Source organism: Rhinolophus ferrumequinum, chromosome 2, assembly GCF_004115265.2.
Source record: "Rhinolophus ferrumequinum isolate MPI-CBG mRhiFer1 chromosome 2, mRhiFer1_v1.p, whole genome shotgun sequence".
Lineage (NCBI taxonomy): Eukaryota > Metazoa > Chordata > Mammalia > Chiroptera > Rhinolophidae > Rhinolophus > Rhinolophus ferrumequinum.
This window is the reverse complement of record NC_046285.1, coordinates 105,520,680-105,547,604: the sequence shown is the minus strand read 5'-3', so window position 1 is coordinate 105,547,604 and position 26,925 is coordinate 105,520,680. Positions and strand designations below refer to the sequence as shown.

At 46.4% G+C, this 26,925-nt stretch overlaps 1 protein-coding gene across 2 annotated transcripts; it reads right to left on the bottom strand.

Moving 5' to 3' along the window:
• Positions 1 to 511: 511 nt before the first annotated feature.
• Positions 512 to 26,583, bottom strand: FAM3B (FAM3 metabolism regulating signaling molecule B). Of its 2 annotated transcripts, none has more exons than XM_033122951.1 (8): positions 26,392 to 26,580; positions 22,754 to 22,897; positions 17,857 to 17,980; positions 8,795 to 8,853; positions 7,799 to 7,849; positions 6,611 to 6,698; positions 5,010 to 5,142; positions 512 to 708 (listed from the first exon to the last, which is right to left on the bottom strand). In XM_033122951.1, the coding sequence occupies exons 1-8, from the start codon at positions 26,408 to 26,410 to the stop codon at positions 619 to 621; spliced, it is 708 nt and encodes a 235-aa protein (XP_032978842.1). In that variant the 5' UTR covers positions 26,411 to 26,580; the 3' UTR covers positions 512 to 618. The 2 variants fall into 2 exon arrangements, with proteins under 2 accessions (XP_032978842.1, XP_032978833.1); XM_033122942.1 differs by lacking the exon at positions 512 to 708 and adding an exon at positions 3,456 to 3,629 and having other exon boundaries at positions 26,392 to 26,583.
• Positions 26,584 to 26,925: the final 342 nt, after the last annotated feature.

Genomic DNA, 26,925 nt, shown 5'->3' with positions numbered 1-26,925 from the left:
TGATACTCCTTTCTCCTCACCCCACTAAACAGGCTGGCCACTGGAGTGACAGCCCTTCAGGAAGGCAGAGACTGTGTCTGGTTCACTAACTGCACCCCTGGTGGCAGACAGCAGCAGGTACCCGGATTTGTGTCATGAAAGAGTAAGTTCAGGGACCCACAGGAAGTTAAGGGCTCCACTGGGGTTGACCCAGGAAGCTGTAGTCGCCCAGCTCTGTGGCCGTGGCTCATTTTCCTAGGAGACGACTATCTCAAATGAAGGTGTGCTCCGTGCTAAAGAAAGAAAGCTTTGTTCTCTGCAGAGCTATCTGGGCTACGATGTCAAACTTAGATAGGCTCATGAAGGCGCTCCACACCTGGTCACCCCTCTCCTTTCCAGGTCAACCCCCCTTATTCTCTTTAACAAAGTCCATTCGTTTCAGTCTTCCTGCTCATTAATATTTTCACTATATAAATAATGGCATAGAAACACTGTGTGCCAAGATTTCATGCAACTAGTAATATTGGCCAGTTGACATCAACCCCCCCAAATCAAATATTAACTGTTGGATAAGAAGCATGGGTCGTCCCATGATGCATTTGTTTATAGAAACACCACCTTTATTAAAGCCACACCACGTCAGCTTGCTTCTCTGGGTACGCAGCCCTCTATCTGTATCTCTGCAGGCCACCCCGAGTACCTGTTCTTCGCGTTATCGGAGTGGTTGATCTGTGTCAAGGAAAGAAAGGAACTTTATTTGTTTTATTTGTATAAGTATTTCATGTGTCTGCTATGCGCGAAGTCCTCTAAAAGAATCAGTTCCTAGAAGGGAATTTGCTCCATCCCACATTGGGTGCTGGACTTCCTCTCAACATGCTTCTTACTAGTATTTGAACGTGCTTTTAATGCAACTCCAGAACCTGCTGCCCTGATGTAAATGTTCTGTGACCGACACTGTCCAATAGAGGAGCCACTAGTTACGAATACTTGAAATGTACCTGGTGCGACGGATGCACTGGACTTTCAATTCCATTTCATTTTAATAAATGCAAATGCAAATGCAAATTTGGCTAGGAGCTGCTGCACTGCACAGCACAGTTCCAACGTGCAGTTTTCAATTCTTTGGGAGCAGGACTCTATTTTTTTAGGGTACCTAGAATTCCTAGCTCAGCACATGTGGGTTCATATGGACACGGGCTTTAGTCCTTTATATTCTCAATCTTTCACAGATAATGGAACGTCTTAACTCAATGCTTACAAAGAATAATATGCATTCTAAACCTTGGAATTCTAGTTATATATCCTTGTTAATGCAACAGCTTTGAGATATAATTTGCACACTACAAAATTCACCCTAAGTGTACAGAGTTTAATGGTTTTCAGTATATTCACAGAGCTATACACCCATCACAGTCAATTTTAGGACATTTTCATCACCTGACAAGAAACCACATATCTATACACGGTCAGCCCCCATCCCCCACAGCCTTAGGTATCCGCTAATCTACTTCCTGTCTCTATGGATTTTGTCTATTCTGGAAATTTCATGTAAAATGAAATGTGGCCTTTTGTGTTTGGTTTTCTTCACTTAGCATGTTTCATCCCCATAGTGTGTATCAGAACTGCATTTCTTTCTATGGCTGAATAATATTCTAGTGTATGGCTATACCGTATTTTATTTATACATTTTTTTATCCATTAATAAGACCTTTTATCCATTAACAGCCACTTTTTGGATAATGACGCTCTGCATCATGTACACGTTTTTGTGTGAATGTGTTCTCATTCTCTAGGGTACATGCCCGTAAGTGGAATCGTTAGGTCACATGGTAACTGCACCCTGACTCTTTGAGGAACTGCCACAATGTTTCCCAAAGCAGCTGTAGTATTACACTTCCTGCAGCAATGTATGAAGGTTCTAAATTCTCCACACCCTTGTCACACACCTTGTCCAGTTGTCTCAGTACCTTGTCAACATTTCCAGCGATGTCTTTTTTATTATAGCCATCCTAGTGAGGGTGAGGTGCTATCTCGTTGTGGCTTTTATTGGCATTTTCCTGGTGGCTAGTGATGGCTATGTTTTCCTGTGCTTGCTGGCATCTGTATGTGTTCTTGAAACATATGTTATTCAGACGCTTTGCCCACTTTAAAATTGGGTTATTTGATTTTTCACCACTTTTGCGGGGGTATCCTTTTCTGCACATACATGTTAAATTATAATGAAATACAATTTATCTATTTTTTCTTTTGTTGTTTGTGCTTTTAGTATCATATCGAAGAAACCACTGCCTAATCCACGGTCATGAAGATTTATGGCTACGTTTTCTTCTAAGAGTTGAACGGTTCTACCTCCTTCATTTAGCTCTTTGACCCATTTTGACTTATTTCCTACATATGGCGTGAGGTAGGGGTCCAAATTCATTCTTTTGTATGTGGGTATCCAGTTGTCTCAGTACCACTTATTGAAAAGACCATGCGTTCCACCATTAAGTGGTTTTGACACACTTGTCGAAAATCAATTGATCCAAAAAGTGTGTTCTTACTTCTGGACTCTCGGTTCCATTCCATCGGTCCCTGTGTCTGTCTTATGCCAGAGCTGCACCATCTTGGTCACTGTAGCTTTCTAGTGAGTTTTGAAATTGGAAAGTGCAAGTCCTCCAACTTCATTCTTCTTTTTTAAGATTATTTTGGCTATTCTGGGTCCCTTGAATTTCCATACAGATTTTAGGATCAGCTTGTCAATTTCCATAAAAAGGCCAGCGGGGATGTTTAAGGGGGAGTTTGGATGTGCACATGGGATGGGGTTGCCATTTTCTCATAAGAATGGGTCTCAAAGCAATGGGTCCACCCTCTCTGTGCATCAGAATATCCTGGCCAGGCCCCACCCTCTGAGCTTCCAGTTCAGGTGGCCTGTATAAGGCCTGGGCGTCCATGTGTTTAAGGAGACTCAGGCTGGGAAGGACAGTTGGGGTGGACTGGTGAGAAAGATCAGAGGAAGCTCTGGAAAGGACCAGTTGCTCTGAATTATGGGACTCGCTGCTCAGTCAGCCCCTTGCTAGGCCCTGAGTTCCTTGTTGCTCCCACTTAATCCCCTTTGGCTCTGATAGGATAGGTACTGTCTTTATCCCTTTCTCACAGGAGATGATTCTGAGGCACAGAGAGGTTAAGTAACTTGCCTAAGACCACACAGCTAGCTGGACAAAGCTTGAAGATCATACAAAGGATGGAGGAGACAATGATCCTGTATTACCACAGGAGTCAGCTTGAGGAAAGCCAAGGACACATGGGACACGTAGCCATGTCACACTGCTAGGCCCTGAAGCATTACCTAGCTTTCATGTCACTGCACAGATCAGGAAACCAAAGCCCAGTGAGGTGAGGTTTCACCTCAGGATCATACATGGCCCCTGCCAACCTGACGCTGGACATCAAGCCCCCTCTCGCGGCCGTGCCGGGCTCACCTCGCTCCCACAGGTCCAGGCAGCGGTGGCTCAGGGCACCGCACAGAGCCCAGGAAGTGCCTTACTCATTAGGACAAGTCTGTGCAGTCTCAGCTGGACACTGGGTGTCCAGACCCGATCATCAGTAATGAGAGGGCTGGACAGGGGCCCCAGGTAAATGCTCCTGACATGCTCTGCAGCACTGGCTTCCTGGCCATGGGAGAACACGGAAGTTACAACGAGAAAACATGCTTTTAGATGCATGCTAAAATAACCATGAATCCTGAGGCTGAGGAGGGCATAAGAGCAGCTCTAGGGCTTTCTCTGGGTGTTTGTAACGAGTTATCTGGTCAGGTGGCCGCACAGAAGTGTCACTCATCCACTCCATTCTCCCCCACCTGCCAACAAAGAGAGGCCTAGCCGCCGTGCTGCTTCTGTCTTCCTTCCCAGACCCATCACTGTGCCAGACGTGCAACGAGGGGACGGGGACCAAATGTCCTAGCCTGAAGTCAGAAGTAACCGGTGGCGCGCCCTGGAGACATTCAGACCTCTGCCCTCTCTGTTTCTAGCTTGTGGAAAGAAGGCCCTTCTCCCAGAAGAGTCAGAGGTCTTGACACACAGCCGGGTCCCTCCTCCCTCATCACTGGTTCCTGGAGAGCCACACCCTCTAACAGGGGCCGTGCCACTGTCCCAGAGGCATCAGCTGGTAAATCCCATGACATTTTGCCAACCCTCAGCTGGAACTCTCACAGGTGACTAATACATTAGAACCTCATTCTTTTGCTGTTTACTTTTCTTGGATAAAAGGAAGGACTTCATGGGAGGGGCTTCAAATCAATCATGTAACAAGTTATGGCAATAACAACAATGAAAGCTACACTTCTCCAGTGTTTGTCTGGTGCCTGCCCTCTTTTCAGTACTTCACATGGACAGGCTTGGTCATCTTCCAGACCACCTCCATGGTCAGTACTGTCACTGTCCCCTGACAGAGACAAGGGACAGAGACGGGGCCCCCAGTGTCGGCTGCAGCATGACGGAAGATCGATACCAACAGCCTGTGCAGAATTTTCTACGTCTAAAGCGATTTGAGAACTGAAACTTCAGTCAAGTGCCTTTCTAATGCTGATGTAATGGGAAAGTTTTCTGAACCTCTTGTAATGGACTGTTTTACTTATAATAACTCATCAAGAGCCTATTGAGCGCAAGGTGTGGCTTTTCCAAATTTAGGAATGAGGAAACGCAGCAACAGGACCCTGAGTGGGGATGTGAACAGTGAGCCCCAGGGCCGTCACCCCAGGACCCTGAGTGGCAAGCACTTTATGCAGGAAGGTACTGGAGACAGGAAGCTGTAACCAACCGCAGCTAGTCAAATCCCAGCTCGCATCATACTAACCCTTTGTGGGAAGGGACATTTAAAAACCACTCAGCTTTTGGTAAGTTTGCACGGTGACCGATGGTTCCTAGACTTGTCCTGGTGACCACATCGTGAGGTATATAAATGCTGAACCACTATATTGTACACAGGAAACCAGCACAATATTGTATATCAACAGTACTTGAAAAAAAAAAAAAACAACTACCACCACTCACCTTTTCTCTCTGAATTCCTGCAGGAAGTTCAAAGCCTTTTGCTGTAAGAAACACCCAGCTCGACCTGAATTTCATGTTCCTGATTTCTTTACTCCCAAGTGCTGCTATGGCTTTCTTGGCGTCGTCGTTCAGCCTTGGGGGCAAAGGGGAGAGAGTCTGAATGTCTCGTGGGAAGATTCCAGTGTTGGTCCTAAGACAGATTTCTAAAGTGACTCATCTCCTAGGGTACACACAGAAGGCAAAAGGCACCCAAGACGTTCATGGGTCACCAATCTGTTGATTATGTCAGATTTCTAGTTAAGCGTGTGACAACACCCAGGACTCTTTAGGACTCATTTTGGGCACAGCGTTGTAACTCCCAGCTCTGAAAAGCCCTTGTGTTTTGGGTTCAATCATACCCTCAACACTCAGCCACAGTGCTTTCCGGTCCTTGACAACTCTCCTGTCTACTGACCACAAAATGAGGCAGCAGACGTTGCGGAAAGATGAAATAAAAAAGCGTTCCTTTCATATTCAGAAAAGTCAGTATCCAAAAAGAAAAACAATCGTCTAAAACACTACTATCATTGTAAAAGGGGGCAACTTAGAGTAAGGTAAGGAAGGAGGGAAGAAAGGAAAAGGAAAAGAGGAACAAGTTCAGATTTTCCAAAACGAGTCATAGCGGAGTCTTTTCCCAGGGAACTTCAGTCTAGTAAGAAACTCTTATTAAAAATAAAACCTGAGGCGTGGCCAGGTGGCTGAGGCTGTTGGAGCGCTGTGCTCCTAGCGCCGAGGACACCAGTTCGATTCCTACATGGGCCAGTGAGCTGCGCCCTCTAGAGCTAAGATTGTGAACAACAGTTCGACCTGGAGTGGGGCTGCTGTGAGCCTCTGCCGTGGGCCGCCGTGGGCTGCCATGAGCAGCCGACTGTCGGCCGGCGACCCACTGCCTCAGCTGGGGGAGCGCAAAGCTCATAACAGCAGCATGGGCCAGGGAGCTGTGTCCTACACAACTAGACTGAGAAACAACGGCTTGGACCGGAGGGGCGGGGGACAAAAACATAAATAAAGGAAATCTGAGGTTAAACAAACAAATCAGTAGCCCCATCTTAGAAATTCACAGTAATGCAAATGAGTACTTCGAGGCTCGTGGTCGTAGGGCAGTGAAGACGCCTGTTTACGTAGAAGAGCACAGGTGGGGGAACCCAGCTAGATCAGCTCCTCCCCAGGGAACGCACTGCGCGGGCAGGCCTGCAGCCTCTTTTGGCTCCTCATACAGAGGCATTTTCTCAGTTTCCTTTCACATTTCTGTAAGTCCCACTGCAGGTGCAGCTCTTCTGGCCACGCTATTCTAACTATGGTCAGTGGACGCTCTGTCTTGCTCCCTGCACGTACCCCTTAACTTCTAGTACTTCTGTGCTCCACTGGCCGGCCATGCTCTCAGGAACACAGTCTGTTTCGTCATGATCTCCATTCCTTTTCCTTAAAGAAGCATCTCGCTCCTTGGAGTTTTGTGCTTTCCTAGAGGATGCACTGAGGGGCTCTCAGGAGGCCTGGCATTCTGCACCCCGCTGCCTTCTCCTCCCCACCCCCACTGCTGGGATAAAGCTGCACACGCTCACCGGCTGCTGCCATCATCGTGGGTCACCATGAAGAGCAGGGACTTCGCAGGAGCGCCCTCAATGAACTTTGTCATCGGTCCAGAGTTATCTGCCGGGTCAACGCAAACCAGTTTTAGGATCTCTGTTAACTGAGACTCTGGCCTTACATGCTGTGCTTCCTCTGCCCTCAGCGTCTGGGTCCACTCCAAGTCCCATGCCAATGGCCCTCTAGCTCTTTACTAGGAAACGGCTGCTGGGCTTCCATGGTGGGACCATCTGAAATGAGCAGCTCGATCAGATCATTAAGATTCTGTTGATCAAACTCGAAACCAGCAACAAGTTTGGCAGCCCACGTGGAGCATTGTCTAAGAACGCCCAGCCCACACACGAGATCCCAGGTCACGAGCATCCCAGATCAGAGCAGCCCCAGGCCCTGACGTGTAGGGCAGACGTGAGGAACACGGACAAATGCAGACCAGACTGGGCAGGGGCACGTCTCTGCTAAGTGACCTATCTATGCCTTACAGGAGAAAAGAGGAAAGTGCCTTTCAAACTCCATTACCTACCACTGGGGCTTGTTCTTATAGTTATGCTTAAATGAACTGCAGAGAAAAAAGGCGTAGTTCCTCTAAAGATTCACCTGGCTTTTTCTTTTTATACTTCCCCATTATCTTCATAGAGACTTGTTTTTAATAACTCTCAGTATAAAATAAAAATAAAAGGGGCTGGCATATCCTGACCGACAATGGCAGTCAAGACCCAGTGCTGAGAATGGAGAAACGGTTGGTGGAAAGTGGGCACTGCGGGACCAGGAATGGGTGGGTCGAGCCCAGTGGGGACCAGGTACAAGACGGTGATTGTGACCATATTCAGGGCTAGATGCTGACTGCATGATTTTACATACATTCAATTTTAAAAACATTTTTTCTTTCCCCTTATCCAATGAGGGACCAGAGGGAAAAGATCCAGGACAAGTGTGATCAGAGAAAAGGGATTTTCTAGATAATGCCTTCAAACTTCATTATATGAACTCTGTTAGAGACTACGAGGATTTATGGATGAAACTTCTAGAATACTCACATGAGCTTCTGGCAATTTTCTCAGTGGACAAAATAAGACTGAGTGACATTTTTGTTTGTGCTTTTCAAAAAAATCTTAATTTATGTTTATAATTCATTTATATTTTAAGAGGAAAAGAGTTTTTCTTACCACCGCCATACATATCAAAATACTGTGTTGCTATCACTTTCCCAGTTGTATCTGAAAATAAAAGGAACAATTTTTAAAAGAAACTTCATCGGGATTCAGGGTGCATGTGTGGCTCCACAGTTCTCAAAATGGGGTATTTCTTCTCCGTCTCTTGCCAGAAAGCATGGCTGCTGTGATGAGCCAGCCTGAAGAAAGGGCTGCCTTCCCGGATGGATGTTATCAGTGTGGGGCAGAGGGAAAGGACTCTTCAGCTGCCCTAGAACTTCCTTCCTGTCTGCGTCCCGGGAGATTTGATTCTGTCGTACCTGCGTCTTCCCACAGAGACACTAGAGCCCCAGCTCAGCCTTTTCTACTTCGTATTTGAGGTTCCCCGCCAGATTATCATGTGGGGCACATTTTGTCTTGGGTTCTGCAGCCCCCCCATGTCCCTGGACTATGATCTCAGCTTGCTTACATGACATTGTGTGAAACCTCCTTTTTCCAACCTGCTACAGTTCTTATTGTTAGGGAAATCATGACAGAATGTTTTTCCAAGGCCTAAGAAGAGGCCAGATTTTGTTCCCCGCCCTCTCCTCACTCCCACCCAAGGACCTTGTCACCTTCTATTACACAGAGGTGGCAACTGGCTAGTGGTGTCACCCTCTGCTGGTCCACCAGGAAGCGGAGAGCAAATGTGGTGCTCAACTTGAGGACAGTCTATGGCTCTAGGTCTGCTCTTTTGGTTTTAACCTTGCCTTTTGCAGGTCCTTCTTTCTTTTTGTTTTAAGTCTATTTATATTTGGTTTCAGTTTATTTATTTTTTTTTATTTTAAGAACCACAAATAATCTGTAAAGTGAGAGGCATTGTAAAAATAAATAAATATTTACTTTTAAAATACATTAAAATATAAATCTAGACTAGGTCATGTGCAAAAATCATCAAAAACCCAAGGTATCTTTGAAAATCATTTCCCAGAGCTTGTAGAGAACTTTTAAAGAAAACATTTAATAACTTACAATTGACAATGGCAATATTTATTCCTCTCCCAACATTTCCAGTCTTTTCTCCTATGATCCTGAAATGTAAACAAACATTAGTCAAAGAAGGCCTTTCTTTCAGCAACAGGTAACCCTCCCTGCTCCATCAGATCTTCTCTTGGCAGAATCACTGCCCCATCCATTGTCACTTACCATTCCCTCGCAGATATGCACTGGCCTGACCCTAGTCCCTTGAATGTCACCTCCACGCTCACTCCACACACATCTATTCCTAAGTTTCTATAAACTTAGTCCCTCAGGGAACTTGGAAACTGCATTTAATCTTATAATTTAGGCAAACGGTCAAGGAGAGGAAAATCTAATATTTGTTTAGCACAAGCTCTTTACAAATATGTTTTCACTGAATTCTCAACCACCTCATAAGCATTCATTTTTCTGTTTTATAAATATGAAGGAGAGGTGGAGCAGTAAGAGATGGATCCAGCCCAAGTCTGGCATCAACATCTATACATTCTCTCCCCCTTAGTGTATGAATGGAGATTTTGCTTGATACTTGAAGATCCTTTTATCTGACCCCAGAATATAACCCAGTTTATTTCCTTAAATAAGCCCCTATATAACTTCACTTAATTTTCACTTTTAAATTGGAGAATATGAAATGTCATCTTCACAGGAATTCTGTCCTAAAACCAGGAAGAAGACTGACTTTCCTAGAGATAGTAATTATTTCTGAAGATCTTGGGAATTTTGTGTATGTGTGCACACAAGTCAAGTTGTAGAATCAATGATATATTAGTTTCATGAAAAGAATTTGGAATAGTGAGTATGGCACTGGAATACTCTGCTGTTGACAAGTTTACCTAAACTGCCTGGAAGCCTTCTAGGCTAAGTCCTTTTTGGAAGAGTAGCATTAGAACAATTTTAAAGAATATTCCATAAGAACTGAAAAAGAAGCAAAAAGCAACTTCCATGTATGATAATGGAAAGTTGAGTAATCTGAACCTATTCTCTCACAAAGAAAAATAAACCAAAAAAAAAGGGGGGGGGACTTAATAAAAAGTCTGCTTCCATATATTAGAGACCTAATAAGGCAGTAAAGAATTCCCAGGTCAAGATTTATAAGAAGACTAAATTTCAAGGTGCTGAGTCCAGCATTTAAGGCTATTTATATCCTACAAGCATTTGATGATTCTAGAAAAAGTGCCCAAGAAGATAAGTAGTGCTTCTGACAACCATGTGAAGCGAGGGGGACAAAAGTTGGAAACCAGGGCTCACCATATTAAATTCCCTACATCTTATTTGGGTTGGAATAAAAAAGGGTTGAATTCTAAAAGTGCGAGTGAACCATAAATAAATCAGAAGCAATATAATTGCAGCCCAGTTTTAAGTCAACTAGGTGGCCCAGAAAAATCTCAGTCTTTAACATTTATTCAGATCATTCTATTCTGCTAATGGTTCCAGGTCCCTGACTGTAAACAAAAATCCTCAGAAAAAGAATATAATGTCATCTACTGTCTTAATTAAAACAAAAACAAAAACAACAAATAACAAAAAACCTCTTGAATGATGCACTGTCTAGCACACTATCAAATATGCCCATAAGGAAAGAAGCCAACATAAACAAGAGCCAATGGAACCAGAAGAAAACAACAGATAATAACGAGCACTCTCACAAGGGCTCCAAATAATAGAATTATCCAATAGACTTTAAAATAACTATACTTAATATGTTCAAGAAGGTGGCAAATAAAATTGAAAATTTCAGAACTGGAAACTACAAAAAATGATATGAAGATTAGAAAAAGAACCAAATGAGGTTCTAAAACTAAAATAATAACTAAAGTCCATAGTTAAGGACTGGTTTAACAGCAGATTAGATACAGCAGAAGAGAGAATTAAAGAACTTGAAAGCAGTTCAGAGGAAAATAGCTCTGTCCACATGAAGGACAGAGAGATATAAAATGGAAAATACAACATAGACTATAGGCTATAGAAAATATAATAATAAAATCTAACACATTTCATTAAGAGTCTCAGAAGAACAGGAGAAAAAGAATGGGGTAGAAAATGCAATGATAGAGAATTTGTTAAATGTGATAAAAGACTTCAAAACTTGCATGTTTAAGAAGCTCAAAAAAAAACCCAATAAGATAAAGCAACAATAACAGACACAGTAGGGTACAAGTGTTGAAGACCAAAGATGAGGAAAAAGTCTTAATGGCAATCAGAGAGGAGAAAAAAGGCAGTTACTTTCACAGTATAAGCAATTAGACTGTTAGCTGACTTCTCGAGAGAAACAATGGAATCCAGGAGACAATGGAATGGTATCTTGAATGGGTTGAAAGAAAATCATAAGCAACACAACCTGGAAGAATATCTTTCAGCAATGAAGATGAAATAAAGACATTTCAGAGAAACATAAACTGAGAGAATTCACCACCAGCAGACAATACAGAAGCTTTTATTCTGTAGCTTTTGCTGTACAAACTTTATAAGTATTAGCTGTTATTGAATCTCAAGAGTCCCTGTAGAGTAACACTGAAGTTGAGAGCAATTGTAGGATGCCCTCAAAAGAATACCCAACGAAAATATATGCATATGTGCAGCAAGAGACATGAACATTATTTGTAATAGCTCCAAACTAGAAATGATCCAAATGTCATTCAATAGTAGAACGAATAAACAAATTGTGGTATATTCATGAAATGCAATATTACATAGCAATACAAATCAATGAACACTAGCTCCACTCATCATGAAGGATAATTCTCACAAATATAATTTTGAGCAAAAGAAGTTAGACACAATATTATTCCATTTACATAAAGTTCAAAATAGATAATATTAAAGAATAGTATTTTGCAATGTATGTTTAGGCCATAAAACTATCAAGAAAAGCAAGGAAATGATCACCATAAAAGACGGAATAGAGATTACCATTGGGCAGTAAGAAGGGAGGGCTGCCTTTCGGAAGAGGTACACAAAGGGTGTGTGGTGTGCTATTTCTTAGTCTGGATGCTGGTTACACAAGTGTTCACTTTACTATAATTCAGAACAAAACAACATATTCACAAGGTTATTCATTGCAGTATAACTTGTAACACTGAAAGATTTCAAACATTAAAAGCATCTATCAGTGGAGAACTGGTTGAATAAACTATGACACGTCCATGTTATAGAATACTATGTACCCATAAAGGGGGATGAGGGTAATCTCTATGTACTGATATGCGGTGATCTCTATTACACTGTTAAGTGAAAAAGTGAAGTGCAAAACTCTGTATAGATTTTGCTGCTTTTTATGTACACACACACACAGACAAATGCACTCACACACATACATGTGTATATAAACATATAAAGCACAAATATGGGTATATATTAACTATACATACACACAAATAAAACTCACATATATGTATATATATACATATCAAACAGAAACATGGGTATATATTAATTATACACATACCATTGTTTATTTTGACATAAAAACAAATACTGGAAGGATAAATCAGAAACTGAAAAAAAAATTAATGGAGTTGGGAACAGAGAGCAAGGAGAACAAAGTGGAGGGTGGAGGGAAGATTTCTTTGAGTATAATTTTTCCAATCAGATGGTGGCTCCAGCTGAGGTTTAAAATTTAAAAAATTTTTGCCTTCACTATATGTGTATGTTTTCTTTGTTTTGTTAAAGGTCATAAATTAACTAAGGTATAGCATATTTTAAAATGCCATTTTAATAAATGAAATGAAAAGAAAAGTAAGGGCTAATTACCTTAATATGTAAAGAATCTTGTAAATCAATAACAAAGTCCAATGACAAAAATAAAAGTGGACAAAATGGAGCTGCAAGTCCATCTTATATATCCTGCTCTAGATGGTCTGACCCAAAGGGGTTTGCCTTTCCCGGCATTCAGCCTCAATGGAGAACTGTGGTGGTTTAAAACAGCATACTTATTTCTTGTTAAACAGTTGCAAAGCACCCTCCAGCACTCATTTTATGTCCATCGTGTTTCATGCCATAAGTTAGGTTTACTTATGTGTGACACACACATCCATGTTGACGGCTCCAAAGAGGCCTCAATTTTAAGTAAAAAGTGTCTTATAAAACCCCCAAAATAAAAAAAAAACAATAAAAATGGACAGGAGATATGAACAGATAGTTCACAGAAAATAAATACAAAGCCTCTCAGCACAAACAGATCTTCACAGCAAGAGCAAGAACCAAGTAGAAATCTCATCTGAGACTCTAAGCTTCTTCTCACGGAATGGCAAAAAGATCAAAATATTTGTCAACACGCTGTGTTGGAGACTGTGGAGAAACAGTCATTCTCACCATGATAATCTGAGTCCTCTGAGCAGCAGACACCAGAACAGAACTAAATAAACAAGCATTTTTATCAGGGGAAGTGCCTGGAGAGAAGATGGGGTGGGGGTGGGTTAACTGGGGAGAGCGGTCCTACCGGGCTGCAAGTCTGACCCCGAGTGAGGGAAAGAGGGTAAAGGTTGGTGGACTAGATTGCCATGCAGTCTCAGCAGGGTCCAGCAGGGCACCCTGAACTGGGCCTGCCTGGTACCCCTCTGTGCTCTCCTTCCCCAAACTCTATTCAGCCTCACCTGAGCTCTTTTTTAAGTAGGTCCAACTTTTTGATTTTTGTGTTCATCTCTGCATTATCCAATTTTAGCAAGAATTCTGCCAAGTCAGCTTAACTAGAACCCCCCACCTTGTATCTGATCACCTGCCATATCTGATTGGGTCCCTCAACCTCCATCAGCCTGCCCCCCACCACCCAGGTGATATCTGACCACTTTGGCCTCCCTTCGGCAAGAATCCTGTTAGGTCAGTTGAGCTAGAATCCCCCTGACCCGCGATGTAATTCCTCTTAATAAGTGTCTATCCACCAACCCCACTCCGCTCCTTGTCTATAATTCCCACTTGCCCAGGCTGTATTTGGAGTCCAATCTCTTTCCCTCACTGCAAGACCCAATTACAGAGGTCCCTACAACTTTGGCCATGGCCCCCTTGAATAAAGTTTGCTTTACTATCTTCAACAAGTGTCATGAATATACTTTTCTTTAACAGTGCTCAATCACTGGCTAGGAACAGCTCATGGAAGCACGGCTTCAAGCAAACATGCCATGGATTTTGGAACGCAGCAGTGAGGACTCTGGCTCAATCAACTCCCTGCCGCTGGACACCTGAGAAGTGCCTCCTCATGGTTGGTTAGCACACTCAAACATCGCTGGTGGGAGAGTACTTTGGTTCCAGGCAATGACCTCAAAATTCAAAGTGGAAATTATTTCTAATTTAGATATCTATACTCAGCCAAACTAGCAATTAACTGTGAGGGGGAATGAATACATTTTAAATATGACGAATCTTTTAAAAATTTACCTCTCCTTCTACCCTTTTCTCAGGATGTTATTGGAGAATGTGCTCCAGCAAAGCAAGGGAGGAAGCTGAGAAAGCGGAAGATACTGTGTCCTGGAAACAGGGGCTCCAATTTCAGAGCAGGAGACAAAGGCCACCCCCAGGATGATGGGGGAGAGGGCTGCCAGATGACAGTGGCTCAGCGGTCTCCAGAGCAACCTGGCTGGACGGAGTGGGGCAGAAGGTTCCAGAAGATGAAGTTGGTAAACAGCTAATGTGAGAGAAGATTTATTTTAATTAGAGGAAAGATTAGGGATTACATGGATGTAACTACATGGAAAACCAAGCAAGCCAACAACAAACAAAAAGACAAGCAGATGTAACTATTGTATGTAACATGTTTTAGTCATGAAGAAGCTTCAGTCATGTTAACAAAATTTTTTTTTCACAGAAAAGGAAACCATCAATAAAAAAAAAGACATCCTAATGAATGGGAGAAGATATTTGCCAATGGTACATCGGATATCCAAAATTTATAAAAAAAAAAAAACTCATACAACTGAACACTAAAAAACAAACAACCCAATTAAAAAATGGGCAGAGGACATGAAAAGACATTTCTCTAAAGAGGACATACAGATGGCCAACAGACATATGAAAAATGCTCAACATCACGAGTCATTAGAGAAATGCAAATAAAAACCACAACGAGATACCGCCACTCCTGTCAGAATGGCTATCATCAATAAATCAACAAAGAACAAGTGCTAGCGAGGATGTGGAGAAAAGGGAACCCTTGTGCACTGTTGGTAAAATTGCAGATTGGTGCAGCCACTATGGAAAACTGTATGGAGGTACCTCAAAAAACTGAAAATGGAACTACTTTATGACCCAGCAATTCCACTGCTCGGTATCTATCCAAAGAAATACAAAACACTAATTTGAAAAAATATATGCATCCCTATGATTTTGCAGCACTATTCACGATAGCCAAGATATGGAAACAACTGAAATGCCCATTGATAGACGATTGGATAAAAGTGGTATATTTATACAATGGAGTATTACTCAGCCATAAAGAAGAATGAAATATTACTATTTGCAATGACATGGATGGACCTAGAGAATATTATGCTAAGTGAGATAAGTCAGGTAGAGAAAGACAAATGCCATATGATCTCACTTATATGTGGAATTTAAAGAACAGAATAAATGATTAAATAAAACAGAAATAGACTCAGAGACAGAGGAAAAAAACTGAGGGTTGCTAGGTGGGAGAAGAGTAGGAGGATAGGGGAGAAGGTAAAGGGATTAGAAAGTCCAAATTAGTCATCACAATATAGCCACGGGAATATGAAATACAGTTTGAGGAATATAATCAATTATGTTGTAAAGAGGGGTGGCTGGATGACTTAGTTGGTTAGAGCACGGGCTCTGAACAGCAGGGTTGCTGGTTCAATTCCCACATGGGCCAGTGAGCTGCACCCTCCACAACTAGATTGAAGACAATGAGCTGCTGCTGAGCTTCCTGAGGGGCGGCCGGATGGCTCAGTTGGATAGAGCGTGAGCTCTCAACAACAAGGTTGCCGGTTCAGTTCCTGCTTGGGATGGTGGGCTGTGCCCCTGCAACTAAAGATTGAAAATGGCAACTGGACGTGGAGCTGAGCTGCGCCCTCCACAACTAGATTGAAGGACAACGACTTGGAGCTGATGGGCCCTGGGGAAACACACCGTTCCCCAATATTCCCCAATAAAATGTATATAAAAAAATAATGTTGTAAAGATTTTGTAGGGGGTCAGATGGGCACTTGTCTTATTAGGGAGACCACTTCACGGACGGTATAAATGTCTGACCACTGCGCTGTCCACCTGAAGCTGAAACTGAGTAATATGGAACGTCAACTATAATTAAATATATACAGAGGATGCTAAAAAGATGTACACACATTTTAAGGAAAAAACTGTATTAAAATTGTAATACTCAATATATACTGATAACAAAAGATGAATACAAATCATGTGTATACATTTTTTTGGCACCTCCCGGTATATACAGTCACGGGATGTGGAGTACAGCATAGGGAATAGAGTCAGTGGGACTGTAACAGCTACGGATACACGATGTCAGAGGGGTAGTAGCTTTGTGGGGGGTGTAAATGTCTAACTATTACCTTGTTTTGTACACCTGAAACTAATAAAATAAATAAATAAACTGTAGGTCACGGTTTGACGAAACCCCTCGACCAGACACAGTCACAGAACCAAAAGTCGTCCCGACTTCCCTGAAATGCTGACTGTGACCCTTAAACAAAACCTAAGCTTTCTTCACGTCAGTATACCACCGTAGTTACCAACCAGGAAGCTGACGCAACGGAAAGGAGTGTAAGCTTCTAGCAACAAATTACAGTAGAAAACAATGCACTCCCTCATTCGTGCTTACACACCGAGGTGGGACTACCGAGTGCCGAGCTTCTTAACCACTTCTGGCTTGGAAGTCTCCTTGTTCTTGAACTGTTTGTTTCGCACTCAATAAAATACCCATATCATCCAGTTAAACCCCGAATCTTCTTTGGACAGTCAGTAAATGTAAATGCTGGATTCTGATCAAACCCAAATGACAGTCTCATGACTTGTTCAGGATGGTGGTGAGGAGATGCTCCCTCCTCAGTGTGAGGAAAAGCCTGTGTCCTCCCTCATTTGCAGTGGTTATTAAATCACCTGAGCTTCCTTAGCTATTAGGCTGGTGCAAAAGTAATCACGGTTTAAAAGGTTAAAATGGCAAAAACCGCAATTACTTTTGCACCAACCTAATGTATATATGTGTGATGGGTTGCCCTGTGTTCCCTCAAAATTCAAAAGTTGAAATCCTAATCCCTAGAATCCCAGTATGTGACCTTATTTGGAGGTGGGGCCTTTAAAGAGGTGAGGGAGTTAAATTAAGATCTTTGGAATAAGTCCTAAGTCAATCGGCCTGGTGTCCTTTCTAAATGCAGAACTGTGGACACAGACACACAGAGGGAGATGATGGAGGACACAGGGAGGAGAGGACCACCTACAGGCCAGGGCCGGGGCCGGGGCACGTTCTCTCTCACAGGAGGAGCCAACCTCACTGACACCTCGATCTCGGACTTCTGGCTTCCACACTGGGAGAGAATAAGTCTCTGTACTTTCAGCCGCCCAGTCTGTGCTTTTTATTAGGGCAGCCCCAGCGGACAGACACACTAGGCCAGGATAATTCCAAGTGCAGGGCTGATTTGGGCTCTCGTGGGTAAGGCAGTCACACAGACCTGCAACGAAGAGTTGTGGGCGGCAAAGGGACACTACAACTGCTTTAATCCATGGGAGTCATGCAACAAAACGGAAGAAAAATTGAGTCCGCTGAATTTTGGTGTTCCCGTGACTTTGGTAGGGCTATGCCACATATTCAAGGAAGAGTATGACATAGACACTAAGGCCTGTTTTACCTGCTGGGAAATGAGAGTTCGACACGGGGACACATAAAACCACAGGATACAATGCACATCCTCCCCAAGGAGCACAGCGTGGCAGTCTCAGTGTCCCCCACCCCCCCCACCCCAAGCTCCCAGCCTTTGCCTGAGGTCAAGGAGGAGCCCTTCTCTGCTGCGGGCAGACTTGCTGCTGGCTAGCCTCAGAGAAGGGAAGGAACCAAGTGGGGCCGCCATTGCCTTGTTCACACTGGTACTTACAGCTTGTCTTCAAAGCATATTTTGGCATACTTGTTCCTGCCACCCCCGCTGAGCAACCGGTAGGCATAGGTGTTTGGGGGGCACGAGGTCCAGTGGTCACATTTTTGCCTTTTGGGGGTTGGGGCTGAAATGAACAAGGACGTAAGAGTTCGCATCATGCAAGGATCCATGGTCAAGCCCACTGCTTGACCATGAACACGCCAGTTCTGCCCTAGAACTTCACACCCGCACGTCCTGATGGTTGTGGGGGATACACAGGAGTGCGGAAGGGATCACCCATTTTCATTAGGAGAGTCAGAAATTCAAACAAAAATACTAAGTTAATCCAATCTGCTTTTGTCTTAAAGTACAAAATGTGCAAAAGGAGGGGATGGTTAGTGGGCATAACAAGTTTGAAAGAGTCAGGAATTACTGCCCGTCACTGGCCATGTAACTCACATGCTTGGCACGCAATGCGTGTTTTGTTATTACAATTGAAGAAAGATTACTTGGGCCTATGAGTGGAAGTGAAGAAAGACACGGCCATCTTCAGAGCACCTATCCAGCTTCTGCATTTACACACACTGAAACACACACACATGCACACACACACGCACACACACACGCACACACACACCTGACCGCTCTGGCGATGGCCAACCCTGTCCCTTTCCTTGAGCCTGAGGCACTGAGCTTTTCTGCCTGGGCTGCTGTGGCATCAGCGCTGGCAGGCTCTGGAGTGGACGCATCCAGCACCCCTATTTCAGAGGCGTCAGCCTCTGAGGAGCACCTGCCTGTGAGTCCAGCTGACCCTGGACACTGGCCCTGCCACCCAGTGAATCTCCCACTGCTGGGTGCTGCTCTGCCGTCACTACCAGGTGCTCACATCACAGGGGCGGGGTGACTGTCTGTCGCCCACAGAACACACTGTGCTGTGCTTGGTTCAAATTGAAGCCCCTGAGTCTCCAGAAAAAATATCGGCAAGTGCTGTCACTCCTCCAGTTTGAGTAGGGACGTGGCTCTGTCTTATGGATGGCTGTGCTTTTCCGATTGAGCACTGAAGACCACGAAGCACAGCCCATCGAGTGGTAAAGACACGTGAGCTAGAATACCAGGACCACAAGAGCAAGAGCAGGGGCTCAGAAGGCCTGCTGGAGGCATGAGTGCAGGCGGGCGCTGTGATGGCCCAGCTGCCACCGGAAGAGCCGGACGGGGGCTGAGCTTCGGTGACCACAGGGAAGCGGGTGTGCACCAGCGCTGGGCCCAGGAGGAGAAAACAGAGTTCTTGGGCGCGTGTACAACATGGTGCTTCCTCACCCTTCACACCTTCTTCCTCGCCTCTGCCCCAGCCCAGCTCTCACCGCCACTGTCACCCACACGGCCCTGCCCACCCTGCTTGACTTTCTTTTCCTCGGCACTCATCACTTTCTAATACCCTACAATTTTCTTCTTAAAAATTCTCCATGAGGGCAGGGATGTGGGCTGTTTACTTCCACTGTACCCCCAGCTCCAAGGCGGGGCGGGAGTGGGGACAGTGCACACAGCTGCTCCAACGTTTGTTAAATGAATGAAAGGACATCTGGCCCCTTGGTGGGCAGAAATCTGCACCTATTCAGTGAAAATGTCAGCTAAATTGATCCCCGCGTCCCCTATAGAAGCCTCGTCAGACCTCGTGGACTGCAGCTGTTTTGGGTCTGCTTTTACCCATTTTTCTTCCTATTGATTCTAATTTTTTTTTTTTTAATGGGAAAGGACCGTGGGATTTTTATCTTTCCTTATTTAATATCTGCAGAAGAAAGGTGGAAGTAATAGAAAAGCAAACAGGCGGGAAAAAATCCTACATATTTTCACTCTAAGAAACTGTCACTGTTTTACCTTTCCATATACTCCCTTCCAGACTTTTCGATGCATGCAGACGGCGTCTGCAGAGTTGGAAAACATAGATTAAACACACTTGGACAGTAGGTTACATTACTTAAATTTTCAGATAACATACTCAGTATGTTTTTTTTCTCAGTTTCCGGAGATCTAACTTTAAAGCAAAGGATACAACTATGAACATGAATAAGGGCTATAAATAGAGTATCTCCCAGTGTTTCTGGATTTTGGGACATTACAGTGCATTACTTTAGTTTTCTTTTCAATTTAATACTAATACTCACTATTCCAATTTAGAGGTAACTTCCCTAAAGACACATGGAGCATAATATTTGAAAGTGTATAACGCACTGTTGAAAAGTGGGTGTGCCCTGCTTCTGACTTTGCAGACACCCAGCTTAGCCAGTGTTCCCCGTCTAGAGAGAGTGCTGCAAGCGTGGCGCCCACCGTCCTCTGACCTGTCACCTGTCTGTCCCTTCCCATAGGTGACCTTTCCCTCTTAACAAGGGCACAGCCTTGCTCACTTTCATGGAGACCCTGCTATTCTGGCCACAGTGGCCGAGAGGCACTGAACCAGCTCTCTGCTGTTGGAGAAGGATGGTGTCTCCAGGCCCCTTGACTGTCCTCACGGGGCTGCAGGACTGCTCAGCCAGGACAAGGACCCCAGTCCTCACGCTCATGTGCTGGGTGGTCCGACAGGTGTGCTAGCTCACGCACACAGGCATTGCCCCAAAGGTTCTAACACGATAAGGCCACGAGGACACTGAGTCCCCCGGGCCGCTGGATGTGGTAGTTTGCACACAGAACAGCAGCAGCTCAGTACCTGGCGCAGCGAGGAGCACCAGAAGAGGAATGGAGGGATTCTGCTTTGCTTTAAAGCCAGCTGAACCCCAGGAGCAGGTAACTAGTGTCTGATGGAATCGCAAGGAGCCCGAGAAAGATTCCCACAGGCCGAATGAGGCATCAGAGCCACAGCAAAGCCTCCAGCCTGCGGCCCTTTCAGCTGAGCCGTGAAGAGCGACAGCGTGGTTGGGTATAAGGACCCCACCTGCATACATCCCAACCTTTCACCTGCGCTGGCTGCCTCCCGTGTAGACCCCACAGTCTGGTCAGTGAGAAAGCAACTCAGACAGTGGAGAATATTTAAACCGGTTAGAAATTAAGCCTCTGAGTAATGGGGGAGGGGAGGGTAATAAGAAGAAAGTTCTTTGCAAAAATGCTGGGGAGATTTATAAAATAATTAGTATTTTTATGATTTAGCTAAGGGCTGTGTCTGCAAACACATCAAATAACAGCTTTGACTGAAAATACATTTTCACTGTAAAAATAGTAGTGAACGGTTTCTAGGTAAAGTTCGTTCAGATTTATTAAAATTTTAAAAAGGCCGCTGTGAGGCTGAACTGCAGGCTTCCACTTCCTTGCCTTTCTTTCTCGGGCTCGGGCACCAACCGGCTCTTCCCTAAGGAATGAGCTCAAAGGGCACCCGCGCCACCAAGCCTCCCATGACAGGTGCCCGGGGCAGGGGCAGCAGATTCCAAACAGAGAACTGCCCGGGGGGAAAGGGGGTAGAAGAGGGAGCACAGACTGCAGGATGAGGATTCGCTTCTGGAAATCCAAAGCCGGGGTCCAAGGGCTTCCATGGCCTGCCCATGTTGGGAGGCGGCTCATTTACAAAGAATAGATAACAAAGTGGAAAGAACCCACATGGATTGAGAGTGAAAACAAGGTGGCCTACGGGCAGGGTGACTGGCCGTGAGGGCCCTGAGCTCAGGCGGTCTCTGCTGGTGGCGTGGGCCGCGGGGGTTCGGTGCTCTGTGTGTCAGTTTCCTCGGCTCATTTCTCTCAGTACCCAGTGCTCATCTCTCGTCTCCGTCTGCTCACAGCACCTGGGCAGGGCACCTGTGCTTATGCTCAGGGCAATCCTGGGGGCCCCTCTCTGGGCACTGCTGAGAACAGCAGGAAATAAGCCTTGTTGCAAGGCCAGTGTGGCCCTGCGGACAGTGCAGTCCCCTTGGTACTCTTAGCCACAGGAGCACTAAAGCACGAACTAGAGGCCCAACCCCCAGCCTCTGAGCCCACCAGATCCCCAAGCAGTCACGTGGCCCTCCAAGTGGGGGTTCCAAGCCACAGCCGGCCATTGCCACACCTCTCCCAACACCTTTGGTTTCCCCTAATTTGAGGTGCTTCTGTCACAGGGAGAGGGTGATGTGCGTCCCTGGCCCGTGATGGGGGATCAGAAACCATCCTGACGAGCCCTCCTAAAACACCTGGTGTCGGAGGCGGCTCCTGGGGCAAGCCATATCCAGGACAGGACTTCCCATTTTGTGTGAAAATGGAAAAAAGATGAAAGGAAGCCCTTTGAAGGCGTGTCCTTGCCCTCCACACGAGGGGAATCCCACGGATAGCGCTGGGCCCCCGTCAGTCTGTATGCAATATGTCTCTCTGGTTCCAAGCAAATTCACTGTGACAACCTTATTAAAATACAAATATCCCAGTTACAGTCAGTTCCTAGAAAGTTCTCTCTCTCTCTCTTTTTGGTCATAAAAGGCAACTCAAACTGAAAACGAAAGGCTTTTACAAAAACATTTTTATCATTACCCAGTTCTTTGTATAAATTAATTTTGTATAAATTATTTCTGTATTACAAATACACATCTATTCACAATGAGATTCTGAAAACGGGTACAGAGGACTACTTCAGTATCCCTGTGTAAAATTATGTTTAACAACATAATTTTTACTGGCTACTTTGTCTTTTCACTTCATTCCCAGTTAGAGTTGGATTCCAAATGCATATTGCTATTTAACATGTCCTGCACGTAAAGTTTCTTTGTTTTCCTAGCATCCTGCTTTGCCTTGGGGTGTCCCACGGGACGGGCAGGGATAGCTGTCTTGGTATCGCTCAGGCACGAAAGGACCAGCCATTTCCTCCAACCCCCACCCAATCACCATCAACGTAAAACGGCCGTTCGGGCAGGACCCACTTTTCCCCCAAACCGAGCTGCCGAGGCCTTAGTCTACCATGACCCACGGTACTGACCTGTGAGGACAAGCCTGTCACCAAAGCTCCGGATGCTGTCGGCAGCACTGGACAGGGGTACGTCTGGAATGAGCTCTGCCAGCAGGTACCCGGAGTACCAGGCACACACGGACGCCAATATGAAGAAGAGGACTTTCAAGGTGCCTGGGGACAGACCGGACAGGAAGGTGGATGCCCAGGCCAGGCGCCATCCGCAGCCCCGCTGGATTCTCGCCCACGACCCCACCCGCATGCGTGCACCAAAGGCAGCAGGTGCTCTGAAGAGGAATTCTTCCGGGGAGGTGGGGGACAGGTAAGGCCCAGAGCCGCCTTGGTGAACCGCCGTGATGTGGCTGACTTTGCTCAGGCCAGGTACGTGAGCGGGACAGTAGCAGATAACACAAACGAGACATGACCGTTTTTCTGTTTGCTCCTGGTTGGGGTCTTGAGGTTCCTCAAATGCCAATGTCCACGATTCACCAAGGGCCCGTGTGAACCAATATGCCCCACGTGGGCCTAAAAGCCACAACTGGCTCACTCACTCCCTTTGCGACCACCTGAGTCTGCTCCGACATTGCCCAAGACCTCCAGAGGGTGGGGGCTTCATCTGCTTTGTTTATTGCTGCATCAACCAGTGCCCTGTGAGCCTTCGAAGGGTCCCCATAACTCTGGAAGAAGCCCCGAAACCCGTCATTATCATCAGAGACAAGCCTGCGGAGACCCTCAAGGTTCCCCACAGCAGAAAGAGCCTGGAGATCATCTTTCTGGTTGGCTGGCTGGCTTCGATGTCCTCCTCTCAATTCCTAAGGAAAAGGCATTACCCACCCCTAGATCACTGGAGGCCCAGGGGATAGCTCCCTATCCCTTCACAGGCAATCGGCTGCCAAGTCTTTCTGATTTTACCTCCTAAATAGCTCACCGATCAGGATTACCCAAACTGCCACAATGCAGGGACGGCTGCAGGCCCTGCATAAAAGTCACGGAAGCATTGCAGGTACCAGGGGGAGGCAGACCGGCCCGGAGGTGAGGGACGGGGCAGGCAGGCGGTGCGCGGAGAGCTGGGGTCCAACCTGTCTGTGGCCTGGACGTCCGCATCAGGAGCTCAGGCTCTATGGGTGATCGCAGAGGGGTGGGGGACGCAGGCAGCTGGCCAGACACTGGGCAGCAGGGAGAACTCGTCTTGGGAAAGCTGGGAGCCCAGGGACACAGGGCGGGGGAGGAAGTGCATCGAGTCCAGGACCCTTCTGTGATTTCTGTAACCAGGACCTGGACTTTCCTCGTAAGGTAATAAGCCATCAGCAGCTCACAGACGTGTCCTCCCATGGTGTTCCATCTCAGAGCACAGGCCAGAAGGCACTGGACTTCCTCCTTGGCTCCCTTGCTAAGTGTGCATGTGTGTATATGTGCATGTCTGCATGTGCACACATGTGCATCTGCCTGTGTGCGTGTGTCTTGTCCTCTCCCACCTGCAGATTCTCAGGGGACTCAGGCTGGCCTTGGACACTGACACTGGGGAAGAAATCATTCCTCAAATAATCTTATAGTATACCAGGCTACAGGCCAGGAGGTCCTGGGGTCTCAGTCCACGGCCCCTAAAGAGGGCACTTCTGAACCCAACACACTCCTACCAGTGGGATTTTCCCCCACCCGTAGGGACAGGATGAGGTGGAACAAGGAAGCTTTGTCACTGGCAGCCTGGCCAACACAAACAAAAGGCCCTCGTCCCGGAGGTAGTCACAGATACACCTCTGTCCTTGAGGGGCCAGGAGGACTGGAGGACTCAGCCGTACTTGGGGCTCAGCTGCTTTGTGACTCCAGGCTCTGTTGGCCTTCGTGACCACTGGTGTCACTGTCCCGTCAACTGAGACTTTGTGGCAGAAGAGCTGGCAAGTGCCACACCTGCACACCACAGCAAGTTTGCAAGGTAAGCCACCTTTAAAAGCTGACATGCTGCTGCCCTAAGTTTGAAAAATTAGGGTGACTGTGTGCCCCAGGCGAGGGTGGTCGCAGCTTAACTTTTTCATCCATTCAATCTGAACGTCCTCCCAGGTCTACCTGGGACGGATCTGACCGAAGTCACCACTGAAATGTTGCTTCCAGCAACTTTGTCCAACCTTTATTTGCTCATAAAATTGAAGGTGACATGGCTCTGAGTTTCTGCACGTGACATTCCTCACAACCACACACACCACGTCACACCAGGAATAAACTGGTGAAATTCCTGGTGTCACGGCAAAGCTGTAAGTGAGAGGACCTCACTGCTCATGAATGACTGGTGAGGCTGGGTGTGTGTGTGCGTGTGTGTGGCAAAGTTGTGGATGGCAAGGCAACCTGACAGTATCCCGCATTTTCCTCTAAGTAACCGGCAAAATGGTACTGTAAGTAGATCATATGGAAATAATGAAAACAATTCCTCAGAGAGCTATCACAGAAGTCCCAAGGGAGTTGTTTTCTTCCCCCAAAAGAGATATGTATCTCCACCCATTTATCCTATAAATCCACATGAGTTACCAAAACCAGTTCATAAACAAATGGTTTTGTAGGAAACCATTTTTGGTTGCACACAATAAATCAAAAATCTTAAATTTTGGCTTTCCTACCCTTTGGGGGATGGAGCAGAAAAGGTGGTGTTTTGAACTTTCTGGCGTGTGACCACACAACCAGAAGCTAGTGTTGGAAATGTTAGTCTCACAAAAACCTCATGGCTAATGATCTGCCATCCAGAGACAGGGAGATGACCTTTAGGAGGCCAAGAGAACTTTCTGGTTTTGTACAGGATTTGCTGCCTTGCAGAAAAGGAATCCAGGGTCCTCAGCTCTAGAAAGAAAACAGCAAAATCCACCAGGAAGAGTGTGCATGACAGAGGTGGGGTGGTCAACACGGGAACCCCAGACACACTGAAAAGACAGGACAGAGGCTACAGTCAGGAAGACAGGACTTGAAAGAGAAAATAACTGATGAAATAACAGGTCTTTTCTTCCCTCTTTCCTAGTTTTTCTCCCAAACATTCTGCGGTCTCAAGTAATTAGGTAAATGGAAAAAAATAATAACAGCCTTATAAAAAGATTCAGTGACCATGGGGCACTCCGAGTTAATTAGTCCCCACCCACCCATGTCCCCAGCGACCTAAAAAGGGCGGTCTCAGTGCCTCTCACTTTTCATAGTTTCCTGGGTTGATCAGCTGGACGGAGCAGTGGCTGACTCCTCACTACCCAGAAAAGCCCCAGGTGGAGCCACAGGTGCATCTAACCTGCAGCTGGCCGCCCCCTGCTGGCGCCCGCCGCCGTCCAGGCCAACCCTGCAGTCACCTGCCCGCCCCGCCCCCCAGCTCCTTGGGTCCTGGGGTCACCTACTTTCCAGGTAACTGTCCCACTCACTGATCCCCCGTCGCGCCCCGCCATGCACCCCGACTGGGCCGATGGGGACAGGCAGAGGGAGCCTGAGGAAACGCTGTAGGGAGTACCTGCTCCGCACCCCCAGCCGACTGGCCTCTGCTGGGCTGGTTTCTCGCTTTCCTGATCCCAGGTCTGCGGGAAGACCCGGCTCCAACGCCAGCTCCACCCTCTGGCTCAGCCGGGCGGTCCCCTCAAGGGCGAGGGGGCAATTCTTTCCCCGCCCAGGTCCCCGCTTCCTCCTCCCGCGGTGGGGGTCGCACTCACAGGTAGCCCGGGGCCGCATCTTCCGGGTGCTGCTTCCCGTCCTCCTGGCCGTTGGCGGCAGTGCCCGGGCGACCCGGGAAGCCTCCTACCCACTGAACGCAGGGCCGGGCGACAGGTCCTGGGGCAGACCGGCGGCGGAGCGGGCAGGCAAAGGGCGGACACCGGGTCGGGCAGGTGTGGGTCGGCCAGGGCGGCCGGGCAGGGGCGGTGCCTGGGAGGTAGGTGCTCCAGCCGTAGGGCAGGTGCGCTGGGCGGCCTCCAGGAGCTCCAGGTCCCGGGTCCCAGCGGACCGCTCTTTCTGCCCAGCGACTGGGGGCCAGAGAGAATGAGCAGGGTTTGTTGTGAAGGAGGGATACAGTGTCCCTTAACGGATGGAGACCCCAAACCCCCAATTTAATGTCTCACAAGAGAAATGGCTGCAAAGATAAGCACGACTTGAGCCTTTTAAACTTCAAAGCCCTGCCTCAGCAGGGTCCAAGTCCCCCGTGGCCTTGGGCCATCACCATAAGGCTAATCTGGCTACCCCCCTGCTCT